At 47.4% G+C, this 23,170-nt stretch overlaps 1 protein-coding gene across 7 annotated transcripts in view; it reads left to right on the top strand.

Moving 5' to 3' along the window:
* Slc2a9 (solute carrier family 2 member 9) overlaps positions 1-21,550 on the top strand; it is a 128,173-nt gene extending 106,623 nt beyond the window's left edge. For all 7 annotated transcript variants that reach the window (XM_021162163.2, XM_029478108.1, XM_021162164.1 and 4 more), the window contains 2 exons: positions 8,063-8,190; positions 19,502-21,550. In XM_021162163.2, coding sequence (XP_021017822.1) covers positions 8,063-8,190; positions 19,502-19,756 — 383 coding nt within the window. In that variant the 3' untranslated portion in view covers positions 19,757-21,550. The remainder of the gene's footprint in view (positions 1-8,062; positions 8,191-19,501) is intronic.
* Positions 21,551-23,170: the final 1,620 nt, after the last annotated feature.

Genomic DNA, 23,170 nt, shown 5'->3' with positions numbered 1-23,170 from the left:
TATGTCTCTTTCATCTCTGTGATCTTTGCCTCTGACTTCTCATAGCCATCTTCTCTGTGCCCCAAATATCCAAATAAGTTCCTTACATAAAGACCCCTGGCCTATTCTAACAACAAAGAAGAAATATTGGAAATGAAACACTCTGTAAATTATAGAAAAAGTGGGAAATATCCCCTGGAGATTAGACAGGGCAGAGGGAAAGGTTGAGGAGCTGAAGAAAATGTGAGGAATTGTTACACTGAGATAGCAAAAACAATAACAACTATAGCATTAAGGAATTTGGGGACCCAATTAAGACAGCAAACCTGTGAATCTTCCATATAGGATAAGCAACCAAAATATAGATGAAAGATATAATGAAAATCAAGACTTTATAGCAGGACATTTCCCGTACTTAAGGAAAGAAATTGATATACAGGTACAGGAGGCATTTAGAACCCCAAAGAGACATCACCAGAAAAGAACCTTTCTGTGTCACATGAAAGCTAAAATTCAAGAATACAGAACAAAGAATATAGGGAACTGCCAGAGAGAAATGGTGAGTTACTTACAGAGACAAACCTGTTAGGATGAGAGCAGACTGTGAGCACAGACCCCATTGGCTAGAAGAATACAGACAAATATGTTTCAAGTCACGAGAAGTATACTACCAATCAAGATTATTATACCCAGCAAAATTAACATTTAAATTCAAGGGACAAATGAAGACCTTCCTTGATATGCATGAATTTAAGTAATTTAGATTACCAAGCCAGCACTCCAGTAGGTTCTCAAAACCATATTACATACATAAGAGGAAGGAAGTGATACACATCATACAAGCTAGGGAAAGAACAAATTTTACTATGAATAAACAAATGAGAAATAGAAAATAACTAACGCTTATTGACTCAGTAAACTAGAACATTTCTAAGATGAGTAAGGGAGAAATTAGCTTGTGTTTACTAGTAATAACTTTAAATGTAAAGGGTCTAAAAGGCATAGACAAAAGGCATAAAGTGAGTTAAAAAGCAAGTTTCAACTAATTTCTATCTGTAAGAACTGTCATTGGCAAGAACACAGACAGATGCAAAGTGAAAGGATGGAAAATGGTATTTTGAGTAAAACATTCTACCAGAACACTCTTGATTCTGATGAGCACGTTTTCAAAAAAGGAACAGGAGATAAAGCCAATACAAAAATCAGTGGCTTTTCTATATACCAATTATGAACAAGCAGTGACAAGAATCAGAAACACAATCTTATTAGCAAGAAGGAATGAATCTGGCTAAAGACTTGAAAGACCTCTACAATGAAAATGATGAGCTCTGCTGCGAGAAACTGAAGGAGGTACTGGAAGATGGAAAGACCTCTGACACTCAAATATCAGCAGAACTAATATTGTCTGAAAGGTCATTTCTTGAAGGCCAATCTACAGATTCACTGCAGTCCTCATCAAAGTTCTACCGGAATTATTCCCATAAACAATTCCCATGGAAGCACAACAGATTCTAAACCATCATTCTGAGTAGTTCTGGGTATATCAATGTCTAGTCTGAAGTGGCTGAAAAACACTCTTCTCAGCACTCAGTGGGAGAACTAATGTCTCAGAGGAGCACTAAAGCTTTAGACGATTATCACCATGATCACTACCATCACCATAAAGACTACCAGCACTGTCACCATGGTCACCATCTTCAACATAACATTTCTACCAATGTCATAATGGTGGAAATGATCACTAGCAAGCACCACCACCACCACCATCACCACCACCGTTACCGCAATCACTATAGCTACCGTCACTACTATCCTCACTGCCGTGGCAACAGCATCACCACCACTTGTCTTCTTTGACACCTTTAACCAAACACCACATATTGGTCAACCAAAGCAACAAACATCTCGCACCAGTTCAGGAGATTGGAGATTCAAAATCAAGGTACTGGCAGACTCAGGGTGTGATGAAGATCAGCTGTGTGGTCATAGATAGCATCTTCTTGCTCTGTAATCACATTGTAGAAGGCACACTCTCCAGGGTCTTTGTTTTAAGACCTTTATTAATCTTATTCATGAGGGCTTCATGGTGCAATCACCTCCCAGATTCTTATCCCTTCTTAATGCCATCACATTCATACCATCAGTGTATGAATGGGGAGAGGCACAGTAACCCACTCCCTAATGTCACCACTACCATCACAGTTACCCTTCCTACTACTGTCGTCACCATCAACACCACAGTTTCTTTCCATCAGCACCCCCATCATTAGCAGCAGCAGCAGCACCGTCACTTAGCAGCTATTACATTCTGTTATGTCTTTACCTGTACTATCTAAATCCTTTCACTCAAAGAAACTCAAGAGTAAGTGGAGATGGGAAGTGAGGCATTGCCCTTCGTGCGCCTCAGCTTCTGTTAGAACCCCACAAGCTGAGTAGGTGGTAGAAACGGGTCATGAGAAAGCTGAGAAAGCCTCCCCTCCATGCCACAGCTTCTTTCACAGCTTTAATGAGCAGACTCTTGTAGGCCAGAGGCATCAACATTGGCCTCGTTTTAATTTGCACCTTTCCAGCTGAGAAGCAATTACAGGATAATGATTCATTTCTCTAATGTGTCAAAAATCAGCTGCTAAAAAAAGGTAGAAGCAACCCACTGCGTTCATATTCTGACCATTGTCTTCCTGTTCCCCTGAGGGAAGGCTAGGTTCTGGCCTCTCAGACGTAGCAGGGATGCTATCCCCCTGGGAGCAAAGTGGCCAGGATCAGGAGACTGTTTACCCCCCTACACACACATATACAGACGTGTGTGTGTGTGTGTGTGTGTGTGTGTATTATGAGACAAGGTCTTATGTAGCCCAGGCTAGCCTTGAGTTAATTACGATATCCAAGGATAACTTTAGATTCTTGACTCTCCTTTTTCTGCCTCCCAAGTTCTGAGATTCCAAGCGTTCATTTTAGGCATCAGACCCTGACCCTTAAAGACCAAAGGCAACTTTCCCAGAGAGGCCACATGAAGCATGAAAGAACTTAGAACTCCCGATTCGTACCCTGCCCTCTTCAGCATCCCCGTGTGGCCGCAACCTGATCTTACCCTCTTTCATCAGTTTACCCACAGGTGAAATGGGTTGTAGGAACAGTGAGGACTAAGTGAGAAAGATGTATGAAACAAGGGCATGCGTGTCATGAACCAGCTCAGGAAGGCCATCTCCCACCTGCCTTGGAGCAAGTGTTGGCAGTCTACATTGTGACCACATTGATGGCTGCATCTGGCTGCACTGTGTTTGCTAGTCTCCAAGTCACTACCTTGTCCTCCCTTCTCAATTCTTAAATTGGCTCTGCTCTAATCAAGGAAACAAAGGCTAGGGAAGTTTAGAGAGGTTTCCCCATTCTCATGAGCATGGGTATTTGTAGCATCTACACATAAGGCTGAGTCATCTGGACCAGCCCTCTGGAGCTTGCCCTTCAAGGCGGAGAATTAGACAGTAGCTAAGTAGCATGGATGTAAGACTAAATTTTAAGAAATCAGGGATGAGAGCGGCAGATAATGAAATGAAGAATGACGGAGAGAGCTGGAAGAACGGAGACGAGCACCCTAAATAAGCTCTTGCGCACCCCAACTGAGCATGTCCAGAAGCTCCCGTTGAGCAGGAGGAGTTCGTAGGAAGGTCTGCAGTCAGCCTAGGACTGAACCCTGCAGATACCTAAATGGCAAGCTCCCAGGCCAAGGGGCCTCCCCAGAGATAACTTGCTAGATGGGTGGAGCTGGAGAGTGGGCAGGGCATCACGCAGTATGCCAGAGGTGGAGCTACCAACCAGGAAGGAGCAAGGGACTAAGAGGTTGGAGGGAGGAAACTGTTTCGGAAGTCCCTGGTGTACAGGATAAAGAGGAAGGGGATCCCTGAGAAGGAGAGAACTAGAGGCTCGTGAGAGCAGGCGCCACTGGAGGGGTCTTCCCTGAGGAGCCGAGCATTGCCTTTCAAAACCAGGAAGAGCTCTGGAGGGGAGGGGTGTCGTGGCTTAGAAGTCACGTGCTTGCCTAAGTCCCTGAGTTCCATCCCCAGGACTGCAAAAACAAACAGGCAAGAAAAACATCTTCCTTAGACTGGCCTGGAACAGGTCCAGCCCTGCAGCTGTCAGCTCGGAGCTCAGGGGACGCTTTCAACCGCCCACCCACAGGGCTCAGCCTCTAGGTCTGGAAAGTTGACCTTGGAAAGGGCAAATGCTTGTCACAGCTAACCCAGGATGTCAGCGCTGCCCAGCTGCAGAGCACACTCTCTGGCTTCTCTAACCCTACTCCAGCCTGACACCCACAGTGCAGGCTACTTAAGCTTGGGGGAGGGAGTGGCACCTGGAACGGGAAAATCAGCAGTCTATAGAAGAGGTTAGAGGAGATGGCGGAGAAAGGCAGAGCCTGAGGCTGTCTCCTATAGGCTTATGCCTCCATCTGCCCTCCCACCCCTCTGTGCAGCATTGGGTTTCCTTCTGATCACCCTCACCCGGCCTCAGGCTGGCAGTGAGAACAAGCATGTTTCCAGTGCTGGCTCAGCCATGGATTCTTTAGAACCACCTCTGGAGGCTCCCCCTTCTCTTGTAAACAGAGATAATATGGCCTGCCTAAAAAGAGTCTTAGGGTCAGAGAAATGAATACCATCAGCATGCTGCAGAGGACAATACATCGTAGCTATCGTTTGGGTAAGAGGCTTGCCTTGACTGAGAAGAACGCAGGGAAAGTCCAGGGCACTTGGGTCCCAGCCCCCTCTCTGCCCTGCCTTGCTACCTGTGGGACCCAGGATGATGTCTCTCTCCCCTCATCGGTGACTCATTTGGGACAGATTCCCAACACACCTGCCTCTGAACACAGTTGTTAATAATTGCCCCACCCCCTTACCTCCCCAAATATCTGAGTGGAAGGCAGATGACTTAGTGTCTCTGCCATTAGAGGACCATAACAATGCCACCCTCAAGGGCTTGGATGAGAACAAGCAGAGAAGTGTGTCCCCTTATCATCAGGTAGCCTCTGGGAATCTTCACACACATCCTGCCCGTAGCGAAGTTAGGCAGAGATCTGCATCCTATGACAGCCAGTCATGCAGACAACATGACTTTGGTCAACGACAGCATGCTACGGAATGAGGATAGGCAATTCTTTGATCAACGACAGCATGCTACGGAATGAGGATAGGCAATTCTCCAGCCAGCTGAGTCTCAGCTCCACTAACCTATTGAGCCTCTGCCCTACCCAGGTCCCTGATGAGCCCCTCACCAAATGAATGCCTGTCCACCTGGCCCACCCCTCCTTGCTCTGCCTGCTGCTCTCCCTTAAGTAGACTAATTTAGCATTTTAGGATTACTCACAGCTGGGTTGCTTTCCTCTCTAAGCATTTAGGAGTTGATTAAAACTGAGATCTCACCAGGGTGATGGGGCCTCTTGGCTGACTCTGGGGAGTCTCTGATGCTCTGCTGTAAAGCTGGGACAGTAGATCACCCTGGGTGTTACAGCAGCAGGGGAAACGCGTGTCAACAGGAACTCAGGACAGGGCAAGTCCACGCGGGCTTCAGTCTTGGGCAAAACAGGACCTGGAAAAAGCCAGGACGGGCTTCCACAGAAAGGTCTTGAAACAAGTTTCCTTGGGAGACTCCAGGAGATAGCAGCAGTGGGCATCAGGCCAGAATAGAAGGTACCCCGAGGAGCAATAGGGCACCCACAAAGGAGTTCTGGGAAGCTACAGGGAAAAACCCATCCCACCGGCAAGACTTAGGCTAACCTTCTGGGGCAAGATATCCTATCCCTCTGCCTTGTGGGAAAACAGCCAAGGCTTCAGCAGGGAGCCCCAGGCAAGTGGAGGTGCCACAGACACCCTGAGGTGGGGGGCGGGGTGTAACAGATACAGCTAATGCCAGACCTGTCTCAGCCTCCTGGGTCCAAGCAGGATCTTCCTGGGCCAAAGGTGTTGCTTCTTCAGAGCTAGGCTGTGGACATTCAGCTCAAGAAGCTGCTCTAGTGGGAGCTCTGTCATTTGTGTTCACTGAGTGAATAACCAAACACATCCATTCTGCAGCCTCGAAGACCAAGCCCTAGGTGTAGGATGTGATGGTCTCAGTTGGCCCTCTTCCAAGGTTGACTTTCAGTTGCAGTACATTCCAGGTTGAGTCCCCTACACCACCCCTACCCCATTGCAAGACTCACCTGAGAAGTAAAGTATTCCAGGAGATCCCACGTCTTCCATGTTTACTGAAAGATGAACTCTACCCTAGCCATGACTGGGTGACTTGCTCTGATAGACTTTGTGTTTCTTAGCTGCCTGTCTGCCATTCTAATGTGGTAGACCTTACCTTTAACTAGACTGAATGGGGCCAGTTTGAACTGCCATGGCTCATTTCTCTTGAGACTTCAGCAGCTCCTGTCTCGGACAGGAGGTTCTGGAGGCCGCTGTTTCAGCCTCAGCATCATTTTGGAGTGATGAACAGAGAATTCTCTGAGAATGAACACATGCTAATTGGCAGCGGGGAGGGGAATGCCATTTCTCTGAATGACTGATTCAAGTTGGGATTGCTCTGCCTCCTCTGTGATGACCCAGGGAGCCGTGAAGCACTTATCAATACTTCCCACCTCCACCCAACACATACACCAGAGTTCTCAACTGCTGGTTTCCCACTGATGTCCCTGTCAACTCCCTACTCTCCCTCCAACTGACCCTACAATGCAATAGGCCTTCAAGAATGACTTGTGTGGGCCACCAGCCTGGCTGCCCCAGCCTACAGGTATGCCCCTGTGGCAGCTCTCTCAAATGGTCCCTGGATAGGATTTATATACAGTTTTGGGGGTGATTCAGGGTTCGACAGCAGGTACCTCTCATTGGCTTGGACTGAGAGCTTGGGGGAAACCTTATTTGCATGTGGGAAGGCTTGGTGCTGCTCCTACGTGACTGATAGCCACACACCTCTCCTGTGGGGGCTGTGGGAGTGGTAACTTCAACAGGAGCCAGGGGTCCAGAAGACATGATCAAATACCTTCAGTCCCATGTAGGTGGAAATCACCACCCAACGGGGGTCCCTGGGGTTCCAGATCTTTGCTCAACTGGAGACCAGGCTGTCTGTGTGCAGCCCACTGCCCCACAATGGACTGTGTTATATTTTCCACCATCCTGATGAACAACTGGAAGGATGTATTTAAAAGGTCATTCTGGCTTACAGTCTCCAAGGGGTTGGATCTATAGGTCACAGCAGGTTTTCTGGATCTGGTGTGAGGTATAGTACCACAAAGGACTGATGGACAGAGCTGCTCACTCTGTTACAGACAGGAACCAGAAAGAGAGAGGAAATGGCCAGAAATAATGCCTACCTCTCCAGGGCATGTCTTCAGTGAAGGCAGAAAACCATGGAGAGAGGATAGGGCAGAGATGCTTATTCTATAACAGACAGGAAGGAGGAAGAGAAGAGAAGAGAAGAGAAGAGAAGAGAAGAGAAGAGAAGAGAAGAGAAGAGCCGAGCCTGCCCCCTTTCAGGGCATGCCTTCCCCTCCTCTAACTACCACCATCAAATGATTAATCTGTTGATTAAGTTGGAGTCCTCATGAGCTATCACATCTCAAGATTACACCCACCAGCTAGAGGACCAATCTTCAACTGTGAACCTTTTCGGTGACACTTCATCTCCAAACCACAAGTGTCCTGATTTGTAGGCGGAGTCTCAAGCAAATGCTGCAAGGCTGGGCAACAAGCAGGAAGTTGGTGTCCATGAATTGCATTTTAACCCAAAATAGGTTTATAAGAACATGACTCAACTCTAAATGAAGCTGCATCTGTAGTTCATCAGTGTGTGTTGCTTTGAGCATCATGCAGGGCCATATGGTACTATGTCTGTGCTAGATCTCAGCCTGGATTCTATTCCTCGATGAGGTCAGGGAAATGTTTGGGAGCCCAGGGCCGAGCACTGCTAAGAGCACCAACCCTCCCTCATGCAGGTACAGCTGCTGCTACCTAGACAGCATCCTTACTTTATGGCAGTACAAGGCCTGACTATGGATGCCGTGTTGGGGGTGAGGTCTTCTCAGGGGTTCATTCCTGTCCCAATTCTCCCCTCACAGGTGGGATCCCGTTCATCCTGACCGGAGAGTTCTTCCAACAGTCAGAGCGACCGGCAGCCTTCATTATCGCAGGCACAGTCAACTGGCTCTCAAACTTCGTTGTAGGGCTCCTTTTCCCTTTCATCCAGGTATGCCTGTCAAGGGAGCCTGCAGCCATCACGTTGCCTGGGCACTCTGAGATGTGATGAAATTTGTCTGGCTACACTCTGATATCTCTCTCTCTCTCTCTCCCTCTCCCCCCCCCCTCAATTCATGCTATCGTCCCACGGAAAGATGAGTATGTACTAAGATTCTCTTCTCCTTCCTGTCCCTCCTCCCTTTCGTGCTTTTCATCCTTCTGTCCCTCTTCCCTCCCTAACCCACCTTCCTCGTCTCTCTCCTTCCTCTGTATCCCTCCTTCCTTTTGTACCTCCCTCCACTTCCCTTTCCCCTCCTCTCCCTCCTCCCTCCTGTCCGGGAGCTAGCCACGTCTCCTGAAGAATGGGTCACTTACTGGTGAGTGGATGCAGGAATCCTAGAGTGTTTTGAGCCTATGACTTACTTGCAATGTGCTCACCACTGGGTCAGACAAATACCATAGAATTTTCATCATATGTGTCTTACACACACTCCAAGTCTCCCAAAGAAAACAGCAACTGGTTGGGAAATGCCTACATACGCCAGAACCAGATACAAATGCACTGGCCCACTTAGTAATTCAACATAGGGTTTGGAGTATTTGGGGTAACAAAAATGAGTGGGCCCCAGCCTGTGGTTCTGAGGCCTATGGGTGGTTGGAGGTGTGGTGGTCCTGAAAGATGGAATAGAGACATGAGAACAGTAAGGAGCAAGGGAGTCTGGGAAGTGCAAAGTCCAGGCTAGTATAAAAGCAGTGCAGAAGCCCTGAAGCTGGGTCATGCTTGGCCTGGGTGGGGGTGGCAGGACAATATCAGGACCAATATGGCAGCAGCAGGGATGGGCAGATAGCTGACTGAGTGGAAAGCGAGCCCAGGAAGTTATGTATAGGTTAGAACATGAAAGACAAGGACTTTGCAAGGGTTCTGCACAGAGACAGGGCCCAGCAGCATTCAGAAGGTGAAACGTACCTGCTCTAACACCGCCCAGTGCTCCCTGGTGCCCATGACACAGGGGAGTTCACCTCCAGAAGGTTAGACTACATCCATCACATACCTCCAAGAGATAGTCTGCCACCTCTTCCCAAAGGGCAGTTCCTCCCTGAACCACTGTTCTAAAAACTGGTCGGTGCCTCTTAATTTGCTAGGGGCAGCCCAGCATGTCCCAGCCATCCTCCTAGTCCAAGCCAGTAGAGCAAGAAAGCCCAGTCCCCAGCTCACCATGCATAGACTCAGCACAGCTGGAGATCTATGAGACAGCTACTTCTTCCATAGCTGCCAGCCAGTCCCTCTGTGCCACAGCCTCCAGACATGGCTTCCCTGTCCATGTCTTCCCTCACAGCCCTCAGCTGGACTTACTCCTGATCCTCTGACAGACAGGTCCACTGAGGCCAGAGAACAGGTGGTTATCCCAGGCTCCACAGGGCCCGACTCTGCCTGCTTCTCTCTGGGCTGGTCTGCCATGTATTGCAGCCTCCTCAACCCAGCAGCTAGAAAATGGGTGCACCGTGCAGCTCTCAAACCATATTTGGCTACATTTAAGCAATGCCTTCCCATCTCAGGTGCTACAAAGCCCTTCTATGAGCCAAAGAATACAGTGTGCCACACTCAGCACTCCTCTCCTTGTGGTCCCTGGCCAGCTGCAGCCAGGGCATAACAAGCTGGTTTTTCAATTGACTTCACCTTTAGTAAGCTTTTCCTGTTTGGTTAAAAGCTAACAGGCAAGACCTGGAGTCAGTAAGGTATCCATTACAAGAAGACAATTAACTTGAAGTTGTCCGTTGCTCCTCTTTTCCACTCCTTTGCAACGGAGTCTTCTCAGATAGACTGTGTGGGTCTGGGAAACAGGTGCCCGTCTTCTCAGTACCTGGGGGTGCGGGGAGATGGGCAAAGTAGAAGACCTGGTGGGCACTACAGTAGTACTAATACCATTGTGCCAGACTGGGAGTGAGAAGCATCCACCAGCACAAACAAACACCTAGTGAGCACTTGCTGTGTGTCAGCAAATGCTCAGCCAGGAGGTACAGCCTCCAGCAGCCCTCTGGGAGACTCCAAAGGTCACCCCTAACAGCGCATGACCGAGCCAGAACCTGAGCCTGAGTTCTTTATCCTCACCTGTAAGATAAGGAGAGAAGGAGATCTCTGGTATCCAGCAGATCATCCTACTGTAAAAGCCCACTTCAACTTGAGTTGAGTTTGAATTTATCCAAAAAAAATAAAAAAATAAAAACCACTTATGGGTACAGATACATATTTATACACAGAGGGAGTCTCTCCTCAGTGTCTTCCACAGAGTTCTGTGGTGTGTGTGTGTGTGTATGTGTGTGTGTGCTTCTGCATTCGCTGGAGAGGGCTCCAGCTGACTATGGGGCCACTTGACCTTTCTTTCACATCACTCAGATTTGCAAATCATTTCTCAGCTGCACATCCCTCTGCTGGCATCACGGTGCAGCCCCTCATCTGACAATCTCCCATACATCTGGGGCTGGATTCTACATTCAGTTTCATTCAATGCAATTATCCCAGCCCACTTAGCTGGCTCACGGAGGGAGCAATGGCCACCCATGAGGCACTGGCTACACATGAGCTCTCACTCAGCAGCCAGATTGTAGAGTGGACATTCTTATTCCTCCCATGAATCAGTCAGAATGGGCTGCGTGTTCCATAGGAACCAACTGAGGCCTGTAGACATGAGAGAGGTTCCTCTTTCCATCACCCAGCTTATGTAACTCATTACAGCAGCCATTGAAATAAATGCAAAATATGCCAAACAACCAAGTAACTGAATAGCCACCCCCATACAGCTGGCTCTTCCTGGGTATGCCATGTAGTGTGACTACATGTGTAATTCCACAAAAGGTCTGTGAAATCTATGTCCCCACTGGCCTCCTTTTACAGATGGCAGCGGATGCACAGAAATGTCAAATCATTGCCCAGGGTTTGCCCAGCTAACAAGCGCTAAAGATGGGATTAAACCTATGTGCTCCAATGTGCCCATTCTCACCCACTGTGGTGCACAGCCCTAAATCTCAGGCAGTGACACCCACAGAAGGTGAAAGGGTAAGAATGATATAAGGGGCACTGAATGGCATTCAGGTTGCATTGTATACAATCCCTGGAGCTCATTGTTCTGGCTAGAAGGATAACTGGCTGCAGCCATCCCTGACATTTCAGTAGGCTCTGTGGCTAAGAACAAGCTTACATCAGGCCTGCATGCCCTGAGCTCCTGCCAAGGAGATATGTCAAAAAGCTGTGGGTCCCTAGGGTGCTAATTAAGAAAGAAGACCAAGCATGTCTTATTTTTATTCTTTCTTTCTGTCTATCTATCTATCCATCCATCCATCCATTTATCGTGTGTGTGTGTGTGTGTGTGTGTGTGTGTGTGTGTGTGATGTTGCAGGACAGGGTGATGCCAGCCTGGGAAATTCTGTGTGGAGTAGTCAATGAGCAGGAGAACTGTAGTTGAACTCTCAGCACTTACAGGCAAAGAATCTGGCCTTGCCTGTCAGCTCTGCTGCTCGAAGGCTATGTGACCCTAAGCAGGTTCCTCACAGCCTTCAGACCACATTGTGTGTTGGGGACAATAGCGGCATCTACTCTTTGGGCTCTTGTGAGGATCTGTGATATACAGCTGAAAGGTCATCTTTAGACTCAAGGGGGGGGAGGGGAGGCTCAGTGGACAATGTGCTTACTGTACAAGTATAGGGGCCTGAGTTCAAATCTCCAGCATTCAAAAATAAAAATCCAGGTGCAGAGACACATGCCTGTAGTCCCAGGGCTGAGGTAGAGCTGAAGAGCTCTTTGGGGCTTGCTGGACAGTCATTCTAGTCACATCAGTAAGTTTCAGGCTCAGTGACAGACACTGTCTCAAAATATAATGTGCAGAGCAACTGAAGAAGACATATGACAGACATCAACCTCCATTTTCCACATGCATACATGCACACATGCATACATGCACACACACATACAAAATAAAAATAATAACAACAACAACAATAATAATAATAAATAAAATTTAGAAATCACCCTACACTTGACAGGTCACAGCTTGGGCCAGGCCATGGGCAGAAGTGGATACAGGCTGTCTGATGATCTTAGGGAATGGAACGACATGGGCTCTGAGGGTCCCAGGTGGGAAGGCAGATCACAGGTCTGCAGCTGTATGTATTTCTCAGTATAGTGACAGCACACACTTGTTGCTGTGCTTTAACAGGGTGCATTTCCTTCAAAATATATGCTGAAATTTGGTCAGTCTTTTTGTCACAGTGAAGAATGCCTGAGAGGGAGCAGAGGTCTCCTTTGGCTCCCAGTTCACTGTTCCAGTCCCACATCAGCTTGCTCTACTGCCGCAAGCAGAGCATCATGGCTGAGGACTTGGGGTGAGGTAAAGTACTTCACATCCTTGTTTCTGGGAAGCATAGAAGAGACAGGGAAGAGCTGGAGACAAGATCTATATTTCTAGGGCACCCCTAGTGGTACACTTCTTCTAACTAGGCCCCCGCCTTCCATGTCCATCACCTCTAATTGTTCACACAAATGGTGACTCCACCAGAGGACAAATTCTCTTAGGAAGCCAGAGCCCCTGGAATCCAACTACATCCCCAAAGGCCTTTGGAATGCTGCTGCAATAGGAATCGGACCTTCAGCACATGGGCTTTCTGGGGGAAGACCCAAACAAGAACTATAAAACAGTGTTGAAGCCTTTAGTAAGGTTCAGAAGGCTCCCCCTTCTTAAAGATGCCAATACTGTACTGAGGGCAGTGAGTTATCACTGATGGGAGTCATCTCAGACAGGATGCTCAAGATGTGAGCTCAGCTCCCTTCTTCCCTCCTCCCAGGTGACTGATGTCCTGAGGCTCTCATCTTGTGTGTTGTATATCTCTACCTCATCCTTGAAGGGACAATGACATACAAAGCCCACCCAGGTTGTCCAGGATCCCCCTTTCATAGCTAGAACTTCATCACATATGCAAGACCCCTACTCCTCTTTTCAAAAAAACAGTAACACTTATAACCTAGGCCTGGATTGTTGAAGGCCATTATACATTATGAGGTGGTTTTTAGGAGCAGGGTCTGGACATGTGATTGGAAATTCCCCTCTCTGGATAAGCACACAAAAGACCTGGAACCCCCAGGAGAAGTCATGTGACGGCAATTCTGGGTAACTGAGTACCTGGCAAGTCATTACCCAGCAGATGACAAGAATGGGCATGCGCATTGGTGTTGTGGGAGACACACTGGCTATTCTAACTCAGCACCCAGCAATCGTTACTGTGTGCCCATCTCCATAGTCACTTACCATTCTCAGTGCATTTTTGGATAGATCCTGCTGGGCCTTGAGGAATCCTCATTTGCTCCAGTAGACCAACGGGATTCCATCCTGAAGACCCATGAGATTCATCTAGCAGTTTAAGATGCCTGGTGGGTGCTGGAGTCTTCTGCCTGTCACACATTCTGACACAGTATGGAGGGGGTGGAATTACTAGCATAAATCAGAACAGTACAAATGATCTGAGCATGTTACCAAGGCTGAGCACCCACAGACATCTGGTAACCCATAAAGGACAGAAGGTAGTGGGAACATACAGAACCACATATGGGTGTTTCTGGAAGACCTCTTTTTAGATACTCAGACGTTGTACTAGAGTGTGAGACTTGAGCAGGGAGACATGATAGCTGTGGTTTATCAAGGATCCTGTGGTAAGGCCTAGGGCAAGCAGGAAGAGGAGGAAAATGCCTGCAAGGACGAGATGAAGGGCATGGGCAGCTTCTGCATGGAGATGCTCTCTTCTGGCTGAGCAGACCTCATAGTACCATTATCACACCTGTAAGATTGTCCTTAAGTAATGCCACATTCACAGGGATCAGGGTCTAGGATTTCAGTGTGCCTTTGGGAGAAAAAAAGTTGACAGGCAATGACTGTCCTTTCTATGGTGACCAACATACCCTAGGATGTTTGCTCAAAACTATCCCAGACAGCCCAAATCTTAAAACATTGGTCAGTCCCAAGCCACCTGGGAGAGTTACCAGTCACCCCCACATCCCCATCACGTCCCACACAATCTTCTTGCCTCAAACCCCAGGCTAAGGCAGGACCTACAACTCTGTGCTTGTTCTGGTGGTTGCTGTTCTTGGTCTTCTTGCCAGGCAGTGTGTTAGCAAAACCTTCTGGATTAATTAAGTAGACTCTGGAGTCAAAGAAGGTGACCTTGAATTCTGCCTGAGCCCCTGAACATTGAGGTCAGGGGCAGAGAGTAATGCTAACTTGTCCCTGATGACTGTCACTGTCTTGTCTTTGAAACAAGAGCAGTGCCTGAGTTTTGCAGCTGAGTTCTCAAACTTCCATCTCAGACTTCCATCTGCATGGTGTCTTCATGGGACCTAAAGCAAAGCTTATTGTCATTATGACTACTGAAAAGTGTTGTCTGCCCTGCTATCCTAGACTGAGAAACAGGAGAGAGGAAGGGAAGGGAGGACTGGAGGGGAGGGAGGGAGGAAGAAGAAAAGAGAGGAGAATACCAACACTTCCAGAGTACAAGCAGCCAGAGAGAAACACTAAGATCTTCTAAAAGCAGCAATTGACATCAGATGCTATGATGAGTTCTTGAAACTCCAAAGAGTGACATGTGTCCCCAGGATGCAGGGAGTTCATCTGAGATCCACCACCACACAAGCAGCAGAAAATGAGAGGGGTTTTTGTTGTCATTGAGGGCCGGACTGAACCCACTGTAAAGAGTGGACAGGCACTTCTTAAGTATGAACATGATTTCTGTCTACTTCTCTCCAAACATGTAAACTATTGTGGCAGAATCATTTCAGCTCAGAGCACCTTTTTGCTTTTGATAAAGGAATTGAATAGCTACTTCTAAACCTAACCCAGAATTTTATTAGGTTGTAATTTCACCACCTCCAGAGCACATTGGGGTTTTGTGGCCATGTATTTAGGGCCATGCCACCCCCTCCTCTGAGCTCACCCACCACACCATCTACAAAACAACCCATAGGCCCACTCTGTGGGAACCGGAGTCTGCATTCCTAACCTGCACTTCTCCTTGCTCTGGGAAACAGTTACCTACTCGCAGCTCTAATTCACAGGAGTGGGGGGGGGGACAAAAAGCTATGAAAATTTTCCATAATTTTAAAGACCTTTGCCTAAAACTAGTATTTTTCCAAAATTACCTTGTATTTTTAGCATCGTTTAACATTCTACTGTATTGTGAGATGAAATTTTCCTCTCTGGATTACTTTCATGGCCATCCCATGACATAAAAGGTGTATTTTCAGAAGGGATGTAAGTGAGTCTAGCATCACTCCTGAGAGCTGGAATGGGGTCAATAAGGAGGGGTGATTGCTTTCACCAGGGAAGGAGAGCTAAGCATCCATCCCAAGTCCTGCTCTACTACCTCCATCAGGTTCTATGAACTTGGGTCTTAACTGATACACAGCCCAGTGTTACTGCTTAGCCACCTTACCTGTAAAATCATGCCATAGGGTTGAGGTGAGCATAGCTAGTTAGCAATTCCCAGGACAGGCAGCAATCAGAAAGCAGTTGTTAATGTTATCATTGACTTTGTCCGGTCTTGTCCTCAGCCCAGGCCAGGGTCTAACAAGAGGCAAGGCAGATTTAGAGTGGAGCACTGTGATGAGTTTCAATCCAGCCCTGCCCTCTTCTAGCAACATGAACTTGACAAATAATGCAAACTGTCCTGGCAGGAGTGAAGATACTCTAAAAAGAGACACTGGTGTCCCACCCATTGTCACCATGGGTGACAGTCAGTGTACTGAAAGGAATAGCACAATCAGAAGAAAAGGATTGAATAGGCATGGCCCCCCTAGACTCATGTGTTTGAATGCTTGGCCCATAGGGAGTGTCATTATTAGGAAAGTGGCCTTGTTGGAGTAGGTGTGGCACTATGAAGTAGGTGTGGCCTTGATGGAGGAAGTATGTCACTGTGGGAACAAGCTTTGAGTTCTTACATGCTCAAGCTACTCCTAGTGTGGCAGTCTCCTTCAGCTGCCTATGGACCAAGATGTAAAGCTCTCAACTCCTTCTCCAGCACCTTGTCTGCCTGCATGCTGCCATGCTTTCCACCATGATGGTAATGGACTGAACCTATAAAGTTGTAAGCCAGCCCCAACTAAATGTTTTTTTTTTCCTAAGAGTGGCTTTGGTCATGGTGTCCCTTCACAGCCATAAAACACTGATTAGAAAGAAAGGCTGAAGCCATGGTGGCAGTCAGAGGAGGGACTTGTTTCAAGGAAGGAGATTTCACTGAGTGTGGACCAACTTGCAGGAAAGGCTGAAGCCAGAACAATGGCCGACCGGTGTTGGGTGGGGCCACAATGTTGACCAAGACTGATGAGTTATGTACGCCTCTTGCCTCTGTTTAAACCTAAACCTCATGTCAAGACCTCAACGATTGGCTTGAATCTCACAGGACATCATTGTGTTCCTTTCCCCAATGTGTCACATTGATACATCTCCTCCATCTGCTTTTAACCATCCCTTGCCTCTGAGTTGCTTATTGAGGATGGGCGGTCGAGCCTAACTAATTAGGGTTGCCAAGGACCAGACTCTGACCTTAAGAACTCCAGCAACAACCTGACTCCAGCTTGATTTTTTTGTCATCTGTAAAGAGGAACTACATAAGCCCATGAATGTTCTGGAAGATCTGACTCTGTAACCAGGCAGAGTAAATCCTCATTGGCTTAAGCAACTTCCTTCCTCGCCCTTCTTAACCTGGCCTTGAAACAACCTCTTCCTGCAGAGCCAGTGTCTGGTATTGTGACTTCCAACAACCGGACAAGATAGGAATGTGCTGAGCAAGCCTGTCTGCCATAGCTCCCTACCTCCCCTAGGGACGTACCCTCAGGGAGAAGGGCTAGCCTAGCTATGTGTTGCTAGCATGAAATGCCACTGGCAGGATTGTCGTGATGAGGCTGGAAGTCTGAGGGGGAAAGTTTTGCAGTGAAAGAGTGCCTTGATGATTAGGGCAAGGAATGCCACAAAAACCATACCACACCATGCAACCAACATCACACACGAGATTTGGGGTGGGGAGGTAAAGATGCAAAGGCCACCTCTGAGTGGGGATGGAAAACAAGGGGGGAGAGGGGGAGGGGCAGAGCACAGGTCCTGATGGTGCAGGCTTTATAGAAGGTATGGAGAATGAGCTTATGAAAAATACAAAACAGTGGTGGTGTGGAAACGTGTGTCCCATTGGCCTTTAGTGATGATTGATCATTAGCACCGAGCCATTGAAAGTGGCGAGGAACCTGGTTCTGGAATATAGGTAGTTCTTAGTTGGCTAACAGGGAGATCAAGATGTTGATGGATCTGGTGGAGGCTGGTCTCTGCTTCCAATATGGTGCCTCTCAGCGTCTTTGCATGTGGAAGAAGATAGAAAGGTGAGAGCCGTCTGAGGGAATCCCGTTTGTGATGGATCCACCTTCGTGATTTAATCACCCCAGAAAGGATTCAGCCCCATCATGGTGGTTCGCAGAACTGTATCAGAGACTCATCAGCGCTTTTCATCCGGGTGTCCACCATCGGCTCAGTGTCCAAGAGATGGTGTCTCTTACCCCACTACTTCTCGTACGCTTTCCCCCCTGAGACTCATAAGGAAGGAAAGGCACAGGTGTCGTTCCCCCAGATGTTGCAGGTGCTGTGAATTCTGTGAAACAGCGGCCTCATGGTGTCCTTCGGGAAATGAAGCCAAGCACAAAGCTACTCAGGGAGGTAAAGACAACACAGATAACTCCAGGAGTGCCCTGAGTAGGGTAGAGAGCCTCAGGACACCCATGCACTCAGTAAGCATCCACTGCTGCCCTTCTGTCTCGCCACCACTCCCTGCATTCTGAGGATACAAGAAAAGATAGGTAGAGTCAGCCTGCACACAGGGATGGGGACCACAAGACTCATCCCATTTCATCACAAATCACCATGAGGGTGAACATCACCACGTTTCAAATAAGGAAAGTTAACATGGGGTGGTTCGAAATTCTGTCTAAAGTGGCTCATCTTCTCGGTTGGCACAGACTCTCTGACAGCTGAACCCCTGATTCTCCCCTTTCCTCTTCATGGCTCACACACTCTCTGTGGACAAACAAGACGCTTCCCTTAAAGCAAGGCACCCTTTACCACCCACAGTGCTTTGAAAGGGATGTTTCTATTCTTTACAACAACCCTATGGATCTGACATTATCCTTGTTTTACACAGAGACAGCATGAGTCTAAATGTGTTTGACTGGAGAATCGGGAATGTATGCCTGCCTGGGCTCTTAAAGCCCTGTAAGCTCTTTTTCAATCAGAGATTAAATGGAATTGACAAAATCCGTAGCATTGCTTCTGGGGAAGTGCTGCTCAAAACCACTGTTACCTTGATTTGATCAATAGATGTTTGTAGTATGACGGAGTCAGGCCTGGCAGCCATAACAAGGAAACCTTGGAGGAGCGAGGAGTCGGGCTTTCATATATCCAAACGTGGGTTTGGATTGCCCGTGAGATCAAGGATGACTATGAATTTAGGGTCCTCCTGGGATTCCAGATGTGTGCGTTACAGCCAGCAAGCCCCATCCTGTCCCCACTCCCCAGTGCTGGGGTCACAGGCAAGATTAGTGTGCAGCCACACCTGGCTTTTTACACAGGTGCTAAGGATTCAAACCCAGCTCCTGATGCCGGCTCAGGAGCCATACCCTCAGCTGAGCGTTGTTTATTGAACAAACCTTTACTGAACGCTAGGCACCATGCCAGGAACTACTGAAGCACAAGTGTCCCTGGGAAGCCCAGAATCCCACTGAGTTCTAATCCAGGCACAAGCCACGGTGACAATATCCAGCATCTATCTTTTAGTTTTTCTTTTCTGGACCAGTTAATGAGGTAGATTTTGTACATATCGGGGATGGAGGGGACACATATATCCTTGATACTGTGGTCCATATCTTTCTTACAAACTGAGGCTCTATAGTTGTCTTGTATGTCATGGGAAGGGGAAGAATGTAATGAATGCTAAAATAAACCTACGATAATATTCATCAGGGATTACATTTTCTTCTCTTAATGGTCAGTTTTTAAATACCTACCTTGAAAAAAAAAAGTTCAGAACAATGAAGAGTATTTTATTTTCTCATCGTGATCTTGGTGGGGAACTGAATTATCCCGGCTTTCTTTGTGACTGGCTCAAGTATCATGTGGCCCCATCTGCCTCTTGCTGCGGCAGCAGCCAGTGCTAGTTACAGAGGTGAATCTTGCAACGTGGCTTTGCAGCCAGCTAGCTAGTTTGCTGACTGTTTACTGGCTGTTTTTGTTTCTTCCTTTCCACAGAAAAGCCTGGACTCCTACTGCTTCCTCGTCTTCGCCACAATATGTATCACAGGTGCTACCTACTTCTATTTTGTCCTCCCGGAGACCAAGAACAAAACCCATGCAGAAATCAGCCAGGCATTTGCCAAGAGGAACAAGGCTCACCCCCCAGAGGTGAAGGCTGATTCAGCCATGACAGAGGAGAAGGCCAACAGCCAGACTGAACCCGATTCATCCTCCACACTGGACAGCTATGGCCAAAACAAAATTGTCTAAATGTGTGTTCTTGCTATAGTAACCTAAGACTTTCCAAAACACTTAGAAGGTTTCAGGTGACCAAAGCCATGTGAGACTCTTATACTGGGGAGTCAGGAAGAAACCTGTGGGAATCGAACCTCACAGTTGCACGTCCAAACTCCCCTGGAAGCATTCCCTAGGTTTCCTACACTCACCATACTATATACACCAAGGGCTGCCTTCCTCATGACTGAACCCATAGTTTTGAAATAAAGTTGGGGGAAAGGGAACAGGTTGCCTTCTCATAGGAAAACATCTGGTCTGATGTACACTTACTTGTTGTACTGGGAATGGCAGCCTGGGGCTTGTCTCAGCTGTGCTGTTGCTAAGCAAGCCTGACCTTCCCTCAGCCTCTAGCCTCCAGGCCCCCAGATCTTGGAAGGCTTTCCGACTTTCTCTTTCACAGGAAGATTCTTTGTCCCACTAACAAATGTCTGTTGCTAATCTTTGGCTCCGCCCTATGGACCTGAGGCTTAGGAACACTTCATACCAACCCACCACACTGCTGATCTTACCAAGGCAGGCTCTGCCCCCAGCACTCAAGGCTTTGAGACCTGAGGCTGTCTTTAGTTCAGACTGTTACAGAGAGCACACAGAGAATCAACCAGTCATATGAAAAAGAACTTTGTGGTACCTAGGGGGGCAGAGTGTGCAAAGTGGACCCTGAACACTGAGAATGACTCTGAGACTACGTCTAGGTTTGATGGGAAAGAACACTGGGATCGATTGATGATGTCTGTCCTGGATGTAGGAATGACAGCCTCAGGTCCCAAGCCTTGTGTTTGCAATGTGAAGATAACAAACTGCCTGGAAAGACACTCGACATCACTCCTAGTGCTCAGGTAAAGGCTGGGGTGGCAGGGATCACCTGTCTCAACCGTTGTTTAGGAAGTCAAAGAGGCGGTTCTAGAGAAGGGTGTTTGAGTGGGTGTCTGGTTGGGGCAATTTGCATCTTGCTGTCGTCATGTTTGGCTGAATCCCTTCTTCTGCCTCCAAAACAAAGTACATATGACAAATGTCATAAGCAAATGGCAGGCACATGAACTGGCATTGGCATGTTTAAGTTTAGGATGCCTTAGAGGGTATGTGGTTCCAGGAAGGGAAGTCTCCAGACCAGGCAACATTGCTGTTTTCCTGACCGTTCTGGATGAAGATGGCCTTAACTAAAACCTGTGTTCTGACTTTTCCCTCCCCGTTGAACACTCTTCATCTTGGGCCTCTCCTTGGTGCATTCCCAGCTCAGGGAACCATACCATCCAGCCCTGGTTTGAACACTGTGTGTCGGTATAGAGAATGCAACATATAAATTTGACAAGGGCCTGTCACAAAGGGAACCAAGTAATTGTAAAACAGAAATCATAACATTTGAAAACTGGCATTCTCTTGGAGATTTAAGGATTGTGTTAATAAATATTAGTCAATCATTATTCTGCCTTGGCTGGGTACTGCAGACAGAGCCATGGGCAAGGAAACACACTGCCCTGGCCTTCGCACTCTCATGTCTGACTGAGAAGCACCGTCAAAGCACTAATGGTGGGATGCAGTGCCTTCACTGGGGGGTGGGTATTGGTAGCGGGAATAGATGGGATCTTAGCTGAGAAAGAGGAATGCCTTCTCAGACAAGGGATGAACAGAGCCAGGGCCAGTGACCATGAGGCCGGAGGCCAGCAATTATTATTGTTATGTTCTTGTATTTGAAATTGTAGTGAAGCCACACTAAGGGCATTTTGAAAAAAAAAATGAATCTTATAATAAAACTGATCATCTCCCTTGCTTCATCGTTTCACTTTTCACACACAGCCCTATCCCTTTCCTGCCCGTTATTATTCCAATTGCAAACACAGAGTACATAACGCACAATTACTATCATCTTTCTCTTATCTCCAATTTCCCCCCACTTGATAGTAAATCAAATACATCATCTCAGCCCCCAAGACTTTTGTTCATATGCTGGTGCCCACTGCAGAGACTTCTCCACATAGGAAGCTGTTTCTTGGATCCTAGAAGAAAATGGAGATCCAAGAGTCAGAGTCAGGTGTGCCCTGAAGGCCTGCAGGCCAGAGTTTTACTGGGTGACTGTGGCCATTTGTACTCTACATCCTTGCGTGGTCACCAAGAGAAGCTTGGCTGTCAGCCTCACCCCCTGATTCCCACCCAAGCTCTAGGTATAAGGACCTTGTCGATCCATTTCATCTATTTCCTTATCTCAAACAAATGCATGCAGAACACAGCACAGGCTCATCACAGTTCCCAGGCGCAAACAAGGGGGGACTGAAAGAACAGAGCAGAGACTTCTAAATGAAACTGAAATGGACTCACCACCCACAAAGGCAGGTTAAAGACTTCTGATCTGAATTTAACCAGAACAACGTGCTGCTTTCAAATAAAAATACATAGAAGGTTTTAATAAAGTATTTCCTTCTCATAGAGTCCCTGAAATAAAGATAATTCTTTCAGCTTCTGGAGCTAATGTACACACACTAAGCCATTTCTGTCCTGCTAATGCAACTAAAAGCTGGGCCAGTATCGCAATGTAAACACTCGCAGACTTAAGATAAGAAAGCAGGTGAACAGAAGGTGGGATTCGAACCAGAAGAACAGTTCATGCAGCCACGAGTCTCTGCATCTTCCCCTCCCATATCTGCAGCTTAGGCTCTAAGGCAGCAATGTCCACAACCACAGAATGGGTACCCAAAAGAGAAGCTCTGCAAGAAACCATTCCTCCATTCAGGGTGACAGGAGGAAACAGGGCCCTGCCTGGAGCTGACAATAGTAACCACACAGGCACTTAAAGAAAAACCCTTCTCTCTGACGAGAAGCTGGGGAAACAGGCCTCTACGTTCCACACAGTACACAGAAGGGAATACCCATTATTCAATCACTCTCAATATCTCTCTGCTCCCACCCTCTCTTCTCTTTCTTCCTATGACTGCTTTGTTTCAGACCCAAGCCCATGTATATTATAATACAGTAGTGATGGAAAAGCCTTGCACTTCTAACCAAAAGAGAAAAACGTAGGGAACCAGAGGGGGTGGGGCATAAAGAGACAGATGAAGACAGGGACACTCTAAATCTGCAGATGACATGCTGGGTTTGCACCAGCATGAAGATGACCAGAGGGAATTTGAAAATTAAAATACATGTAGACCCCAGCATAATCCAGTCCAGTTCCCGGGTGTACACATGGGGTGGACTGAAAGAACAGCAAAGACTTCCCAATGAAAGGGAAGTGGAGTCACCACCCACAAAGTCAGGGTAAGAATTGATCTGAATTTAACCAGGACCATAGTCCTGCTTTTAAATAAAAGCACACAGGTTTTTAAATAAGAGTTCATGTATAATATTTAAAATACACAGGTTAAAAGTAAGTGTGTGTGTGTGTGTGTGTGTGTG

This window comes from Mus caroli, chromosome 5, assembly GCF_900094665.2.
Source record: "Mus caroli chromosome 5, CAROLI_EIJ_v1.1, whole genome shotgun sequence".
NCBI classification, from domain to species: Eukaryota; Metazoa; Chordata; class Mammalia; order Rodentia; family Muridae; genus Mus; species Mus caroli.
The sequence above is the reverse complement of the archived record's forward strand: the minus strand, read 5'-3'. Positions and strand labels throughout refer to the sequence as shown.